This window comes from Euprymna scolopes, chromosome 26, assembly GCF_053919585.1.
Source record: "Euprymna scolopes isolate OS-2025 chromosome 26, ASM5391958v1, whole genome shotgun sequence".
Lineage (NCBI taxonomy): Eukaryota > Metazoa > Mollusca > Cephalopoda > Sepiida > Sepiolidae > Euprymna > Euprymna scolopes.
In genome coordinates this window covers 80,700,045-80,719,646 of record NC_136507.1, presented here as the reverse complement: position 1 = coordinate 80,719,646, position 19,602 = coordinate 80,700,045, and the positions used below count along the sequence as shown (strand labels likewise).

Sequence of the window (19,602 nt, the reverse complement as noted above, 5' to 3'; positions counted from 1 at the left end):
GAATCAGATTTTTAGTTTTTTCCCTTTTTTCCGTCTGTTTCTTTGCCTACGGTGTAATATATATTATCTAATTATTATAATATATTATTATATAATATATATTATCTAATTATTATAATATATTATTATATAATATATATTATCTAATTATTATAATATATTATTATATAATATATATTATATAATTATTATAGTATATTATTATATAATATATATTATATAATTATTATAATATATTATTATATAATACATATTATCTAATTATTATAATATATTATTATATAATATATATTATCTAATTATTATAATATATTATTATATAATATATATTATCTAATTATCATAATATATCATTATACAATATATATTATCTAATTATTATAATATATTATTATATATATTATCTAATTAATTTAACAATTACTAACTATGGAAAAAAAGTAAACTTTTTTAGGGGGGGGGTATGTGTGTTACTTATTTACATACTAGTGCACTTATTAATCCGTGCTGAAATATTAGCGTTATTACTTAGAAAGCCATTCTTCACATTGGGATGGTGTTTTGTACTTATTCTATACTTTAACCTTACAATTTAATAAAAACGGATATCATAAAACTTTAATTAAACTTTAAAGATAATGAAATACGTTATTGTTAAAAATAAAACCACGAATGAATGCGTTTATTTGCCCTTAAAAAAAAAAAAAACGAGTCAGATTTTTATTATTTATTTATTTTTTTTTTTGCTTCTTTGCGACGGTACCAGACAACGTGTGGGGCCGAGTGACTGAAATGTAATGACACGGTTAAAATGTAAGGACTACGTTACAGCCGTACTTTATCAGATGAGAACAGTAATCTGAATAATCCCTACTCATCTAATATATAAAAGGCCATATGTCTGTCTAGGTGTCAGTCTGTTTGTCTGTCTGTCTCCATATTTTCAAACTCTATATCTCCCGAAACTAAAAGTCGTAGAACGACGTGAGAGGCCTCAAATGGATTTTGTATGGACCTTTGTTTTATGGATCTTCAGCTGGTTAAAATAGTTTTAAGGGGTCAAAAATAGGTTAAAATTGAAAAAAAAAAATATTATACGTTTTGTGCATTCACCTTAGTTTATTTTTAATTTTTAATTTTTAATCAGTTCATATGCGTGTCACGTTGGTAACGTCACAAGCTTTGAATGCTACAGTTTAGCTTTTGGTTTCGATTCTAGCTGATGGCGCCCAAATACTTTTTTTTTACTTTAAAAATCACGACTCCATAATAACATATTCTAAATTTGGACAAATTACAATATAATTAATTAATTAATTAATTAATTCCCTGTTAGTTTTTTTTTTCGGTTTTCTTATGGGATGATCATCTTTAGTTAACTATTACGTATAATTATTAGGGCTGTGACAACAGCATATTCTTTTCATTGTTTTGACTCTTGAGTATATATCCGTTAATATCTTATATGTTTTTATATAAACGGATGTGGTTCTCAGTTGATTAAGTGTGTCTAACTGTATCGGATATATACCAGAGAGTCAAAAGAATGAAAAGAATATTCTGTTGTCACAGTTCTAATAATTATATTCATGCAGATATTCTACATGATTTATACTTGCATAATATTTGCGTAAAAAGGTTATAGTAAACATAAATATCTTACTATGTATATTTATGTATGCGCATATATATTTGTTTAAAAAAAATTCCCTACCAAACTCCTCTGTCAGTTTTTGATCTACAGAAATGAAATTTAATATATAGGGTATTCGAACCCATGGAAAACTCTACATTTGGGTTTTAGCCGGGGGAAAATTGGTGGGAAATTGTGAAAATTAAAAAAAAAATGGAACGACGGCATTACGAATATGCATGCGTAACGTAGTAGCTATTGGTTTATATTTTAATTTTTAGCCTTGCAGCAAACATGTCTTCATAGGTCGGGTATTAACGTCAAAGGAAAATAATAAATCGTAAGCTAAACGTTTTGGTGGCGGACGAGTCGCCTGTTTTTTTTTGTTTTTTTTTTTTTTGTTTTAATTTTAAATCATTACTATATATTGGGTCCAATATAATATAATAATAAATACGAAATCTGCATTAATCAAAATATATTAAAACGTATTTTACGACCGGGTAACGCCGGGCGGCCTGCTAGAGTATATATATATATATATATATATATGTGTGTGTGTGTGTGTGTGTGTGTGTGTGTTAATGAAACTGTACGTTGATTAGCACTTTAAAATGCAAATGTTACGTTTTTTTTAGTACTTGTTTTAATATGCTTTTTTTAATGTGAATATTAGTTTGCAATGTAAATGCTCCGTTATCTTTTTAGGCTTTGGGGCCCGTGGCGCAGTTGATAGTGACGTTGAATCTGTACGGTTCCAGGTGATAATTGTCTGAAGATAGCGGTTTCAATCCTACCCAAAGCCGGACAGAGGTTAATTGGCCAAAAACGTGGTGAGATGACAACAACTATGGAAGGCAGTAATTGCTGTGGATGCAGTCAGGAGATTCGAAGTTCCTATCCGTCGCGGTTACCACCTGACGAAGGCCAGAGTAATAGTTGGCCGAAACGTTGAGAAACAACTAAGATGAGGATAATAGTCTGCAATAAATAAAAATTGATGATATAATCTATATATGGCACAATCACGTTGACACACCGGTTCTCACCAGATCACCGAAGTTAAGCAACGCTGAGCCTGGCCAGTACCGGATGGGTGACCATTTGGTAAGGCTATGTGCTGTATGTATTGGGCCGAGTCGTAGAAATTTCGAGGTTGGCATTTGGAGGTGTATTAATTCACTGGGAGCGATGCACCCCCAGTCTTAGTTAAGACCTGCATCTAGGAAAAGGTAACTCTGATGTAAAAACCTGCATTGTACTGTGTGCTTTCTCTTGTGGCAGTAATAGCAAAAAGTGTAGTTGGTTCTACACAAAACCTTCATCACTATAAACAAATCATCCGTGTGGATTTCCGAACAACTTAGTTGTTGTGGCGGAACCTCATACGTCGTAATTGACCGGAGAGTCCATCATATATATATATATATATATATATATATATATATATATATATATATATATATATATATATAAAATATATTTGTAGTCATCGACATACAGTCCTGTTTCGTTGTATCACAACTCATCAGTGCCGCTAGACCAACACCTATCCGAAGCTGAGGATCGAACTTAGAACCGTCGTGATGACAGTCGGCAGTTCTACCCCTTCATCACGGAAGCGGTGCCCGCAACTAATCTGTCCGAATGTCTATTTAAATAAACATCCGTCCGCTACTTGTAAAGTGCTCAAACGATTGTTTGTAAACAAACCGCGAGCTTCGCATTTTTCAGCCAAATTAATATAATATATATATATATATATATATATATATATATATATATATATATATATATATATATATATATTTAAACAAGGGGGTGGTCACCAACAATGTGTATTTTTTAACATTATTTTATTATTCCGTGTCTTGGTTTTTCATTGAGAATTATGTTTAGATCATTGTAATAATATTTTTAAATCATTGAAATCGTTTTTAACGCATTTCAGACGTTCTGTGAAACGTCCTCTTCAGAAATTATTTTCAAAATGTGTTGGAGATGTAAAAATAGCATTTTCGTAGTTCATTTGAAGTGTTTCCAAGAGGTGGAAACGTGTAAGTGTCTACTATTCATATATATATATATATATATATATATATATATATATATATATATATATATATATATATACGTGAGAATGTGTGTGTGAGGACACTTCTCAACCTATATACTCAACGAATGTTTGGTCTGCAGTCTTTAAATTTCGTATATAGGGTATTCAGACCGGTGGAAAACTTTTTAATCAGTTTTCATTCGAAAAACTGGCTGCTAAGGGATAAAAATTGAAAAATTGGTTGGGATCATTGATTTTTTATCTGACTCTCAACTGTTTCATGAATTCGCATGCGCGAATCGTTCAAATGATAGATTACTTATCTTAAGAATAAGTAGGTTTGAAAACACTTTTCAAAGATGGTGTCAATCTGGCCTAATAAGTAACGTACTTGACTCACTGCCTTTAGGTTTTAGTTTCGACCTCAGTTCGAGTATTGTTTTTTTTACTTATAAGAAGTGAACTGTTCAGAAGAAAAAAAAACATGATATTCGCATACACATGTCTTAGTTTCTTTCCGTTTTTTTTTCTTACTTCATTTTTTAAAAGGGATTCAACGCTTCGTTTAATACCTACGGTATTTCTGTTTATAATAAATAAAAATTCGGCATTAATTAAAATATAACATTTATGCGTATTTTACGATCGGGCAATGCCGAGCGGTCTGCTAGTATACTATAGTAGGGCTTTTCTCTACCCTGCAACCTCTCTCCCACAGAAGAGACGTTGCGAGCCTAACCTTGTTTTATCGTTATTTCCATTGCAGGTGCTCGTCTGAACTCCAATCTCTGGTCACCCCTCGCCAATTTTTCACGAAAAACACCCGTCTAGCTGAATCCACTGTGAAAAATTTCCCCCACTCTTTATCGTTGCCTAAATCAAAACGTGGATTCCATGAACAAAGCTTCTTTCTTAGAACTGCACGCCTGTGGAACTCTGTTCCGTCTGCCTGCTTCCCACCTGACTACAACTTGGATATGTTCAAGTCCAACGTTAACAAATTCCTAATGAACAGCCCCCTTAAGTAAACACTTCATCAAATCTCCACACTAACGCAATGTACTTGCAATAACTCTTGTCCCTGAGTGGCTTCCGGGCCTTGATAAGTGGTGACCACTATGTAAAAAAAAGAAAAGAAAAAAAGGGCTATGTTAAAGAAAAGTCACATGTTGTCACAAAAAACTGGAGAAAAGAATGAGAAATACTCACTGAACATTGTTGCTTTGCACAATGAACTTTATTAAGCGTTGAATAAAGACTTTCATTCGCGTGGCAATTTGTTCCGGTACAGTTTCCTTGGTAACACTGAAACTGAAAGTATTAACAAATATGTCAACTTGATTTAATGTACACAATACAACACCAACTTTCAATTGAACCATAATAAGTAGTTATAAGTATTTCCGTTAGTTTTACCTTCTTCCGTATACGAGAAAGCGAGTAAAAGCAAAAGTTCAACTAAAATAAATATTAAATACGTTTGAAGCCAAAAACAACGCATTATTACAAAATAAACAGATATTTATATTGTTTGAAATTTATATTGAAATTTATAAATATATTTTGAATATATATATATATATATATATATATATATACTTCCTCATCAGTATGTCTTTCTTTCTTTTTGTTTTCTTTTTTTTTGTTGCTATATTGTCGTTGGAGCATAGAATCAGTAGAAGTCCGTTTGTTGTTTTTACGGTAGTAATTCACATGTCGGAATGGTGCGTTGGTCACGCGGAATTCACATTAGGGTTTGTGTTTCTTAATAGAAACGCTGGTTAAGTTTGTATAAAATAAATACGTATTAGATACGTTTGAAGTTAAAACAACGCATTATTACAAAATAAACAGATATTTTGTTTGAAATTTATATTATATATACACTAGCGGGGGTACCCGGCGTTGCCCGGGTGTTTGTAGGTGTGTGTGGCGTTAAGTAAAAAAGAAACCGGGGGGGGGGGTAAAAGTTGGTAGGATCGAACCCGAAGCCCTGAGGCGAAGTTTGAAAATAAAATCTGCCAGCCAGAATGAGTTACTGAAAGATGTTTGAATTTATTTAAGTAAGAACCAAATTGACAGGTATGCGCACGTAAGTCGTCGAGCATGACGACGACGACGACGACGACGACGACGACGACGACGACGACGACGAGGACGTAGGTTTGTTTGTTATAAACGAAGTAAAAAAAGAAAACAACGTAAAAACTTAAGCGGGGGGGGGGAGATAATCAAAACATCGAAAAAAAAAAACACAAAAAAACTAACGTAAGTCAAACAAACGATCAAAAAAACAAAACAGAAAAACAAACAGGTGAAAAATGGCTTAAGTAAGCCTGTTTCGATATTAAAATTAAAAAAATCGGTGGGTACCCAGGTGTTTTTAGGTGTGTGGTCAGGGGTGGATAAGCTAATTAAAAAAAAAAAAAACAGAAAAACGAACGTTACGTGAAAAATGGCTTAAATAACACTGGTTCAATATTTAAATTTAAAAAATCGAAAAAAAAAAAGACATCTCACACCACGATTCGAATCAAAAACATTTAGATAACGAATCAAATGCGCTAATCAACTGAGCTAACGCGTACTGAAATTTGTTCAGTTTTTCAACTATTTAAAGTAAATCAGGTCATGATGTCATCTGGCGCATGCGTAGAACCGGTCGTCGTCACGAGAGAACCGTTTTTGTTGACCCCCCTGTCGAAAATTGTCCATTTCGGGGTGAAAAAATTAACGTTTTTGGCCAATTCTTCGATATTTTTCGAGCGAAGAATGGAGCTTCAATATGATACCGAGTTTGTGAATTTTCGTCGTGTCTGTCGAAAGTTTTCAGCGGACACACAAACACACATACAGACATATAAACATACACACATTTTCGCTTTTATATTTATAGACTAGCGAGGGGTACCCGGCGTTTCCCGGGTGTTTGGACGTATGTGTTGAAACTCCGGGGGGTGGGGTTTTTTAAAAAAAAGTAAGTATGAGGATCGAACCCGAACCCTTGAGGCTAAGTTGTAAATTAAAGTGGGGAAAAAAGAACGTGCGACGTTAACCATTGCTCCCGCGCGAGATGCTAAATGAAACACGTTTGAATTTATTTAATTACTTGGATTACTTGCAGGTGCCCGTTTTAATGAGTTAATGAGGTCAAGTTTGACTGCTGGATAGTATTTTCCCAAGATGTTATAGGAAAAAGACTAACCCACATGCGGCGAGCGACAAATGTTGAATATTTATCTTCCCGAAATCGAGCAAATTCAATAGACAGGCGAGCTTCGTTGCTAACTGTGAGATATTACGGTTTATATTTGATATAAAAAGTTTTAGAAAGTTGTGAAGCGACCGACCGCTTCTCTGAAAAAAGCCTTTTGCAGAAAAAGCGAACATACATACATACATACATACATACATTTTCGCTTTTATATTTATAGATTTCAAACGTGTTAAATACGTATTTATTTTATTCAAACTCAACCAGCGCTTTTTATTTCATGCTTAACTAGCTGTACCTAACCGATGTTGCCAGGGATATGGCAAAAAATCATTCTACCCTTGAATATTTATTTGTACATATTTAAAACTTAACTTATTACTTCTATTAACTATATAACAATCTTATAACAATCTTTAATGCTCGACTCGGTTTATTGTATTAATCTAGAGCAACACGCTATCGGCAATCTTGACAATCGTAGGTTGAATGTCGAAATATTGATAACATGACTGCTAAAGCTCTGACGTAACGTGGCGGAATGTAAAATGCGATATCCGGATACATGAAACGAAATACGAAAGACGAAAAAAAAAAGTCGTTTCCGTGTTTCATAAATAGTCGCAAATGACATTGAAAATAAATTAACTTAAAATTAAATTTTGAGCTTGGAATGATAATTACACAAAAAAAATTATAAATTTAATGTTGGATTATTATTTCACAAGAATTGTAATTAGAACTGGCGCTTGATGTATATCTGAAGAAGGCAGGTCCATACCAGCAATTTTTACATTTTCTTAAGTTACTATTTGTTTATATATATATATATATATATATATATATATATATATATATATATATATATATATATATATATATATATATATATATATATTTATATATATATATATATACATTTATATATATATATATATATATATATATATTTATATATATATATATATACATTTATATATATATATATATATATATATATATATATATATATATATATATATTATGCAAATATATATGACAATTAAGCTACATATTCGGCGTTTCATTCTCGTTAAAATTCGTCAGGCTTATGCGAAATGTTGTGGTTGTCGCTCGTTTATATATATATATATATATGCACATGCTATTGAGTTTTTTGTTAGCCAATCCGCTTTCTAGTTGCCACAGCTAATTGGCTAATTAAAACAAAAATCAATAGCATGTGTGTATATATAAACGAGCGACAACCACAACTTTTCGCATAAGCCTGACGAATTCTCACGAGAATGAAACCCCAAATATTCTGTGTAGCTTAATTGCTATATATATTTTCATAGCTTACTTTTTTTCAATATTTTCATTTTTTTTAATCTGTACAAGTAATTAAACTGTACAAGTGCCGATTGAATTGTTTTAATTATTATCTGTTTTAAAGAAAATTTAACGGGAAACGGGTTAAGTAGTTTTAATGACTTACAAGAGTTCCGGGCGTAGATGCAGTAGTTGCGGCACTAGTAAGATTGGTGTCCACATTCGTCGCAGGCGTTCCGTTCGAGATGACAGAAGAATCATTCTGGTTACCGGCCGTTGTACTAGTGACATCGTTTGCAGGTGTCTGATTCTGGTTAGTCGGGACGGTGTTACCAGCATTGTCACCTCCTGTTCCACCTGATCCTGGATTCGTTACCTGTGTGGCGTTGTCCATGCCAACACTAGTTGAATCGATCGTGGGGTCCGTTGTGTCAGTTACATTAGACCAATCATCGGTGCTCGTAGTTGAGGGGATAACCTCCTTTGCCATCAACAGAAATACCCCTGCTAAAAATATAAATCAAAGATGCTTTTAAGAGAGCGATACAAATACTATAAACGTGAACTCCGTCCTTCATCAGGTGTATCTTATTGAATTCGGGAATCTTTCTGTCGAACTCGGAAACCTGCATGGAATTTCGAACGGAACCCTTTATTTAATCCACGGGGGTAGCATGTTCTCGTTCTGTCAGCCATTACTGGATAGAAGTCCTGAGTAATTCGAAGAGTCCTTGGCATAATGGATAAAGTACATTATAAAATTCAGTTATGAGTCACTTTTCTGAAGGTTGAAGATTTAATCATCTGGGCGGGTTAGGGTTAGGGTTAGGGTTAGGGTTAGGGTTAGGGTTAGGGACACCCAATATATAATTGCGAATTACTTAGGACTTCTACTCATAAAAACGTAACGTAACGTGCGACACAAACAGCCGAGATTGAACTTACTATACGGGTTTGTAGCGTACTTCAAATCTTGTCGGTAGCTGAATACTTGATGCTACGCTAAGGCTATCAAGGGTATTTTTTATCGTGACGCCATCACTAGATTGGTTGCCTACCACGGCTTAAGAGAGGCCCATCTACCCTCAACTAATGGATAGACCGCGCCAGTTTCCCAACCTGGTATTTTACCTCGCGGTATACACAGAGCTTCTCCTTCCTAAATGGTTACCTATCTGGTAATGGCCAGGCTCGACGTTGCTTAACTTCGGTGATCTCGCAAGAACCGGTGTGTTAATGGGATTGTGCCGTAGGCATGGCTGACGAAATAAGAAGATGCTACCCCATGGATTAAACAAAGAGTTCCGTTCGAAATCCCGTGCAGATTTCCTAGTTCAACAGAAAAAGAATTCCCGAGGTCGATAAGATACACTTGAAGAAGGTCGGGGTTACACCGACCGAAACATTGTGAAAATAAGACTCGAGATGAGAACAACAGTTCGAAGAATCCAAATAATACGCATAATCAATCCTCATTAAAAAAAATCGGAAACGTAATATTCTGACTATTATTGTTATTGTTGCGTTTCTATAACGCAGTTAACGCGGTACTAAGTTGAACGCAACTTGTTTGTGTCAAGTAGAGTACAAAGGGGTCAACAAAGGTTGACAACGCGTACACCTGCGCGCAGCTCCCCCACACACACCTTAAAATAAATTGGAACGTGCATGCGTTTTTCGAGACAGTATACAGTTAAGAGTCCACAGTTCGAGTTCCTGTCTTGATTCAAGTTGAGGAAGCGAAAAAAAAAAAAAAAAAAAAGATCTGAATCGATTCAGCGATGCGCGACTGCTCTGTCAACATAAAATCCAAATAAAGGCTTCTCCAAACACTAAAATCGTCCTGTTTTTTTAAGTGTAGGCATAAATCGCCGCGACGGGGGGAGGGGGTACCGACCGAGAACGAGAAAAGATACGTGCCTTGAGATCTTCTTATATATGACACACACCCACGAAAGAATAGCACATACGGAGACACGACCATGTCACCGTTACATAGACACCACAGACACCAGAATATATATAAACGAGAATATATACACATCATCATCATCATCATCATCATTATCATCATATCATCATCACCATCCCCTAGGTACATGACACTCATCTTTGCTACGTTTTTCATAATATTTCGGCCGATGCAACCTTCTACTTTCGTCAAGTGCATTTATTCGAACCCAAGGATTTTTTATGTTTACCCCAGGAATCTCTACAAATTTTCGAACGGAACTCTTTACTTTATCCACAGGGATAGATTATTCTCGTTCCATCGACCACAAGTGGTAGTCTTTAATATAATTCATATTATATTCCTAGTATCCTCAGTACTAAAGATTGAACTCTCAACTAAAGCTCTCACTTATTGACTGACTATTACGTCGCATCACGAGGACATCAATTCGAACAACCCAAAAAAACAACAAATTGTCGATCATCATCTAAAAAAAAATAATCTCCAAGCATGATTAATCAAATGATTAACATAACAAAAACTTCAAAAATATATTTAACTAGCATTTCAGCCCGGCGTTGCCCGGGTGTTTGGAGATGTATGTTGAGTAAAAAAAAAAAAAAATAAATAAGGTCAATTTTTTAAACTTTGACCCGATATCATGACCCCTGTAACATTTTTCATTTTGATCTCGAATCAAGTTATTAAGTTAAATCAATGTCCAAGGAACCTATATCTAAAATTTCAAGTGTTTAGATGCAAAATTGGCAGAGGAGTTTGGTAGAGTTCTCAAAGGTCAAATCGTTGAACTTTGACCCCTTAACAGCCAAATTTCTGGTCGAAAACGAATCACAATTTTTTTTCCAAATCTCAGTACCCGATATATCAAATTTCGAGTCTGTAGACTAAAAAATGGCAGAGTTATTGCGTTGGAAAATGTACACAGACAGACAAACACACAGACATGTTCACTTTTATAGATTAAACAAAAATATATGCATATAGATAAATATATATGGAAGCAATTTTGTGTTTACTGCACACTTTTTACGCAAATATGCAAGTATAAATCATGTAGAATATCTGCATGAATATAATTACACGTAATAATTAACTAAAGATGATCATCCCATAAGAAAACCGAAAAAACGAAATGAATGTTTAAAAGAATATGCAAATTAGCTAGATCTTTTCCTAGCGAATGCATTTCCACAACCCATATATAAGAAAATTGTATTTTCTTTTTAAATAATTAGAAAAGAAGGTTTTTAATATGAATATCGATACACACAAAAGAAAAATGAATTTATAGGAGTATAAATAAATTATCCGTTTATTTAAATTTTGTTTGTAACGGCAGTGGTGGAGTCTGTCCTTGTTTTCGGTGCTAAAACTTGGATACTCACAAAAAGATCGGAAAGAAATAGATAGACGGCACGTGCATCCATATGTTACGAACAGTGTTATATATATCTGGGCAAGCAGCAACTTTATGGCAACCTACCGAAGCAGCAACTTTATGGCAACCTACTTGCTATATCTACTACAATCAGGGAGCGACGTCTGTGGACTTCATAGCATGAGCGCACGAGTATTGGATGACCTAGATCCACGTACATCCGGCAAATTGCACATGACGGAAACTGTGATCCTGAAGATCTGAGGCAGCTGATGGAAGACAAGGAAATATGGAAAGCGAGAGAAAGCGAGAGAAAGCGAGAGAGAGAGATAGAGAGAGAGGGGGGGAAGAGAGAGAGAGTCATATTGGTCTAGACAAAGTAGATAGGTAGATAGATAGATAGATAGATAGACCACAACGGCAGAACTGAAGCCTGATGATCGCATTTGTGGTGGCACCACGATAAAAACGACACAAGATATATATATATATATATACAGTGATGATCATATTTATTGGCACGGTAAAATAAAAGTTAAATTTTGTCTAATAAATTCTAAAAAAGGGATTAAATTAAAGAAAATAACAAAGTATATTATGTATTTTTAACTGGCCTTTCCGATGCAGCAATCGGATTTTAGAAAAAATAAATAACAAAGGAACAACAAACATAATTGCAAAAAACCCTCGTTCAAAATTATTGGCACGGCTTTGTTTTTCTTTTAGTATCAGTATAATATCAATCAATTTTCGGTTTACGTGCTTTCTGAACTTTTTTATAGCCATATTATGCTTGTTTAACGCTAATTCAGTGAATAATTTTTTTCAGATAATTTTTAGATAGCGATTTATTTAAACTATTATAAGTGACTAAATTATAATTTTCAATCGCCATGGTTAAAACTAAGGAACACAGCGAAGACGTCAGGAAGCTTGTTGTAGCATGCCATACCAATGGGGAGGGCTATGATAAGATTTCAAAGAAGCTAAACCTTCCCAAATCCACTGTTAGAGCCATAATAAACAAGTTCAAATCGCAAGGCCACGTTATGAGTTTAGAGGGTAGAGGGAGAAAAAGGATTCTTTCCCCAAGAGATGAACGGAAAATTGTTCGACAAGTAAAACAAAACCCAAGGATCTCTGTTGGGGAGATTGTTGATGAACAGAGCACCTCTGGAGTGAATGTATCTCGACATACAGTTGGTAGAGTTTTGAAGAGAGCTGGTTTAAAAGCATGTCGTCCGAGAAAGACTCCCTTATTGAAGCCTATGCTCCTGAAAGCAAGGCTAGCCTTTGCAAAACGTCATATTGATAAAGATGTTGCATTCTGGAAACGTGTTCTATGGACTGACGAAACGAAAATAGAGTTATTTGGCCATAATAAAGTGTCTTATATTTACAGAAAATCTGGCGAAGCTTTCCTGCCTAAGAACACCATACCCACAGTGAAGCACGGTGGAGGCAGTTTGATGTTTTGGGGATCCTTTGCTGCCTCTGGACCAGGGCGACTTGTTAAGGTCACAGGTAGCATAAAAAAGGAAGATTATGTTAAAATATTGGATGAAAACCTGAAAGACTCTGCTAAAGAGCTCTCACTTGGTCGTCGTTGGTGGTTCATGCAAGATAATGACCCAAAGCATTCGGCTAAACTGACTAAGAAATGGCTTGAGGACAATCATATTAATGTTTTGGAGTGGCCATCACAAAGCCCAGACCTTAATCCAATTGAAAATTTATGGAGAACATTAAAATTGAGGGTAATGCAAAGGAAGCCTAAGAATCTTATTCAATTGGAGGATTATTGTCAGGAAGAGTGGGCTAAAATTACTACTGAAGAGTGCAACAACTTGGTTGTAAACTATGAAAAGCGACTGAGGAAGGTAATCAAGGCCAAAGGCTATACAATTGATTATTAAATAAATCGTGCCAATAATTTTGTAACAAGGGTTTTTTGCAATTATGTTTGTTGTTCCTTTGTTATTTATTTTTTCTAAAATCCGATTGCTGCATCGGAAAGGCCAGTTAAAAATACATAATATACTTTGTTATTTTCTTTAATTTAATCCCTTTTTTAGAATTTATTAGACAAAATTTAACTTTTATTTTACCGTGCCAATAAATATGATCATCACTGTATATATGTATATATATATATATATATATATATATATATATATATATATATATATATATATATGTGTGTGTGTGTGTGTGTGTGTTTGTGTGTGTGTGTGTGTGTGTGTGTGTGATGTTAAGTTGTCCGGGGAACAACACATTATGTGCAGTATCAGTCGCAAAGGAGAAAGAATAGGAAATAACTTCAACTCGTTTTTTTTTGTTTTGCACAACGACATTTATTTCCACATTCTCTCATTAACGCACTGATGTCTCTTATGTGATCGTTATCTCGTACATGCTTTCAGACGTCATCTACGCCTCCATGTGATATCGAACGTTATCTCCGTCTCTAACGTGATCTCCTTTTTAAAGTTTATTTCTCCCTACCGGTGACGTCATTTTGCATGCATTTCCATATAGCCGTCCGCATAATGTTACACCGTCACGTTGTCTAAAAAAGGAATCCCAAATATTGTCTTTTTTTTTTTAGTTATTGTCTGCTTGCGTCGATCCGCAGATCTAATCTCGCTCGACTTTGACTCCAATTTTTCCTACCTCTCTAGCGGGACTTCCAAGCCATCAACCCTCGTCAACTGTCCCAAACTAAAAAAACTGTCTGTAAAGTAACCGTGATCTCTAAATCTATTGACTCAAATCGGAAATCCTATATCCGGTCTTTATGATTAGTCACTGCCAAACCTGATTAATAGAAACTTACTATTTCCGCATTTACCCTATCTGCCACTCCAACCCGACTGTTAATAAGCAGACTGCGGACTGTGAGGAGTCTTCCTGTCTTGGAAGTTCAAAAAGATCTTGGCGGCTCCCATCGTCTTTTTATTCCTATCACTTCCTATACGTTTGCTCTGATGACGAATCAGTTCCTTCAATTACCAGAAGCCGCGCTTCTCATCCATTATACCGCACATCCCTTTTTTAATCATCTGATACCGAAAATACATCTTCTATTCTCGACGCAGTCGGCTCCAGCTCAACAGGAAGACGTGTTCTATGCTACAAGCATGTCTGCAAGCAACACATTAGGACATGCGACATCGATCGAGCAAGTCAGGAATCCATGTCCACAAATGCCGGAGAAGCGCTGTGAAAGCATGATCCAAGAGAAGTGAGGAGAAGGCCAACGGTGGATGGAGAGGAGAGAGCACAAATGTCGGATGGCAAAAATAGAGCTCTCGTAACCTTATATCACCTATATATGTGGCATCTGCAAAGTCGGTCCAGAATAGGCTTGCACAGTTACAGTCGACGCTGCAATATAGCAACGGAATAATACGCCGACGATTCGTTGTATACGATTAGATGAACACTTGTCATTATTCTTTCCATTGTTGGAGAAAATTAAGGAGTCATAATTTTCCCGAAGATGAGATTTGTTCCAATTATCGTGCGATCAAAGCACTATCTCTCCTATTAAGGAGAGGTAGGAGGATCTGAGGTTACCGTGAAAAGAAACTGAGCCGAGCAACTGACTACTCTCTTGCCAGGCAACAGCACGTAAGACTCAGAAGTGGTCAGCATCCAGACTTCAAGTTTTGATCTCCAGAAGACTGACCGTTTTCACGACGGATTGTAGTGTGGAAGAAGAGGCGCTCAGCTATGGGAAAGGTGAACCGATATATCAGACGTTTCCCAACCACCACCAAGGCTATAAGAATACCACCCAATCGTTTCCACCACCACCACCACCACCACCACCACCACCACCACCACCACCACCACCACCACCGCCGCCGCCACCACCACCACCATCATCATCATCATCATCATCATCATCATCATCATCAGAAACGAATGCCAACAAAATCATCATCATGAATGATGCTCAACAATAAGCAAGCAGTATGAGCATCACCACCATAACACCAACAACACCACCACCACCACCACCACCACCAACACCACCAACACCAACAACAACAACAACAACAACAACAACAATAATAATAATAATAATAATAATAATAATAATAATAATCATGCGCAGCAGGAGCAAAATAATTATCATGCTTTTCAAAAGAAGCAGCAGCAGCAGCAGGCAATTGTTTTGTACCTACGTATCCACTCGTAATTGGACGAAATCTTCGGCTAATCAAAGGATTCAATCGGATAACATAAAACACCTAATATGGCGTTTGCTGCCTTTATCCTGTTCTTCTTCCGAAGAAAACACATGTGCGTACGTAGCACTCGAACCGGAAAAAAAGCTCTTTACAATATTCACACTGTAAATCAAACTCTCTTTGTTCTGGTATTTTTCTCTCTACTCGACCAACGTAGGCACGTCCTTCTCGTTTGACGAACGAGAGAATTTCATAGACTTCTAAACACAACACCCGGCGAAGCATATATACGCTTCCAACGAACGAACACGTACACAAGTTCATAGATTTATTCACTATCGCTAAATGCTAAGCTAACCACGGCACACATATATTCATCTCTATTCATTTACACACATGTAAAAGCACACAGTGACAGCCGAAATACAGATGTGTACTTTATTTTTTCTTTTAAACACCTTGCTTTTTTCAACAACGTTTAAGACATCTCGAGCTCTAATTTTTCACAAATTTTATAATTCAGTATCTTAACACGTTGTAGAATAATAATTAATTTTGCATAGAAAGATTTGGTCATTCTTTTATTTGATATTGCCTTTCCTTATGCATTCTAGTTAGTTAGGGGAGAACTTGAATGCCTACTAGACACTGTCCTCGAGTGCCTAAGGTCTCTCTGTACAGGGGTTTGTCAGAACAATCTGGCATGAGGATACTTTTTCCAGATAAGTAAACCCTGACCAAATATTCAAAATCACATAGTATTCGCAGCCCAAATAAGATCTCCTCACTACGGCTACTCCACAGCTTTTTTGAGGAATCGTGTACCTTCTCCAAGCGATATTACCTCAAGTAATAGCACGAAGCTGGATACTCCACCAGACTAGATAAATTCTTGTCCTGGAATCCAGTAAGATCAAGAGACCAATATGAAAGATATAATACAACGTATAAAAATGGTTAATTGGGGAGAGGAAAATTATGTTCTCAATTTCTTTACTAACTCAGTGCTTGAGAGACAAAGAACGTAAATGGAACATTCGAATATCTATGTATCTCATAAAGAGTTCAAGTGTTAGCTCCAGATCGTGGGCCCCTTGATTTCTGAGAACTTCGACTGAAGTAAAATAAAACAAAAAAGAGGTTAGTTAATTTTTACGAAATACTTAATTTTGATTAGTTTTCGAAATCGGAGTTCAACCAATCAGAACTAGTTGCTCTGTGAGTGCTGCACTTATTAGCTACTGGCTGCACATGCGCAAATGAACAAACAAACAAATTCAGCAGTGAAAATAAATCTGCCATCACGAATCCTGGACAGTCATTTTCATAGCCTTGACCGCTGGGTCAAAATGTTCTCGGCAGATGATACAATAAGCATGCGCATATTCATCTATCCTCAATTTCACACATACATTGACTAAACAAAATGCAAGCGCTGTTACGGCTACTAAATATACCTTTTTTTTTTAGCGTATTATATATTGTAATTATTATTACTATAACTAGTATTATATACAATATTTTATCATATATTTACCATGAATAGTTAGTCATTGGCATGGTTTTGATAACTTTATGGTTAATAATCAGTTTACTCTGTCCTTTATTTACTGCGGGACTTGAATCAAACAGGACATGTGATCAAGGGACAATTAGCGTCCTCTTCCACATCTACTTCTAGCAGAGTGAACACGGTAATTATGCGAGCAACTTCCTCCGTTTTATTTTTTTTTTTTGAATTTGTACAATTCATCCTTGTCTACCTTCATATTGAAATGCTTTCTCCTGTCTCCTTTTGAATGCTATCTATTTCTTCCTTTGTAGTTTTCACATTGATTATTGAATAAAAATGATAACATCAGTACGAAGCGTTGCACTTTACACATTACTACCCACGCGGCAACAGCCGAAATAAACACGTCCGACTAACTCTTTCGTATAGGAAAGACAACTGTTTTTTTTTCTCTTAGAACGTTCTTTAGCAATTTGAATCCTCATTGCTTTTTATTCATTGACTTGTACCGAGTTTATAAATGCGTTTCAATTAGTATCTGTATTTTCTTTGCCATTCGTTGATATTCCCGGCTATCTACACGTGTAACAGAGCGCGGACGCGGGTATGAAAATACCGAACCGTGTGCGAAGTGACGGCACGGTAGAGAAAAAGAAAACGTATAAAAACAACGTATACACAGACAGAGGTTGTTCAAGAGGACAGAGGTCAGAGAGGAGGAGCACGATCACGTTTTATTCGGGGAAGTACCTGGAAATAAATGTCTGTTGTTAAAAAAAAAAAAAAAACAAGAAAAAAAATACGTAGTTGAGTTATTACTTCTCTTCTGTTTCTTCGACGTTCTATGCTAAAACGCGTTGCGTCCCAAACATCTACATGTTGACGTGTGTGCAAACATGTTTAATGTTACACATATTGTGACACAGATGAAACGTTCTTTTGCGAATTAATGACTACAGACATTCGTGAGTTGGACACTTTCCTCAGATTGATATATATGAAAAGGCCTTCTCTTTTGAACTAAATATAAACATTTCGAATGCTCAACAAAACGAATATGTAACCGTTAACATATTGTATAAAGCAATAGTAGAGTTTCGATTCAATCTTAGTATAGCTGCTGAATACCTATGATATACAAGAAAAATTATGTTTATAAGTATATGTACATATAATTGTATTTGTTCATTAAACTGAATACTTATCTATCTATATCTTTATATACACACGCACATATATAATATATATATTATATATAATATATTATTATTATATACATATTATATATTCTGCTTATATATATTATTATATATATTATATATATTATTATATATTATATATATTATTATATATATTATATATACATATTATATATTATATATACAAATTATATATATATATTATATATACATATTATATATATTATGTGTACATATTATACATATATATATTATATATATATTATATATATAATATATATTTCTCGGTTAGGATACTGTACAAGTAACGTTTTTCTAATGTAAAAATGAAAGAACTCGATACGTTTATGCAATTTTCTGTTGTGTTATATTTTCTGTACGCCAGGGGTAAGAATTTGTTTATTTTGTTATCTGGATGCTGTAAGGAAGAAGCACCTTATTTCTCATATATAATCAACTACTCGAATATTAAACGGGATTTTCGGATTTAATAACGTTCATGTATATCACATGTAAGATTTTCTTTGTTTGTTTTTCATGAGTACTATACTACACAAGTATCTTATTACTTTGATAGAATTTCTTCTACACATAAATACATTAAAAAGTGATCATTGTATGTGATTTTTGGAATTTGACTATACAAATATACAAACATATATAATACATTGAATTTATAATGATCAGTTAATTAGTATAGTAGTGAATCCAATACATACAAATATATAAGTATATAGTATACTAATCATTCATAATGATCAGTTAATTAGTTTAGGAGTGAAACCATAGAAATATATAAACATATAAACATTATTATAATGCACAATGATCGGTTACTTAGTTAAGGAGTGATTCCAATACATAAAAATATATAAACATATACACATAATTAAAATTAATAATGATCAGTTAATTAGTTTAGGAGTGAATCCAATACATACAAATATATCAACATATATACATAATTAAAATTCATAATGATCAATTATTTAGTTTAGGGGTGAATCCAATACATAGAAATATATAAACATATATACATAATTAAAATTCATAATGATTAGTTAATTAGTTTAGGAGTGAATCCAAGACATAGAAATATATATACATATATAAATAATTAAAAT

General features: G+C 34.5%; 1 protein-coding gene across 1 annotated transcript in view; it reads right to left on the bottom strand.

Annotated features, from left to right (window-relative positions):
• LOC145248218 (uncharacterized) overlaps positions 1-19,602 on the bottom strand; it is a 60,774-nt gene that overhangs the window by 20,808 nt on the left and 20,364 nt on the right. The window contains exons 2-3 of the mRNA XM_080110084.1: positions 8,381-8,721; positions 4,899-5,000 (exon numbers count right to left, since the gene is read on the bottom strand). Of these exons, the coding sequence (XP_079966210.1) occupies positions 4,899-5,000; positions 8,381-8,721 (443 nt within the window). The remainder of the gene's footprint in view (positions 1-4,898; positions 5,001-8,380; positions 8,722-19,602) is intronic.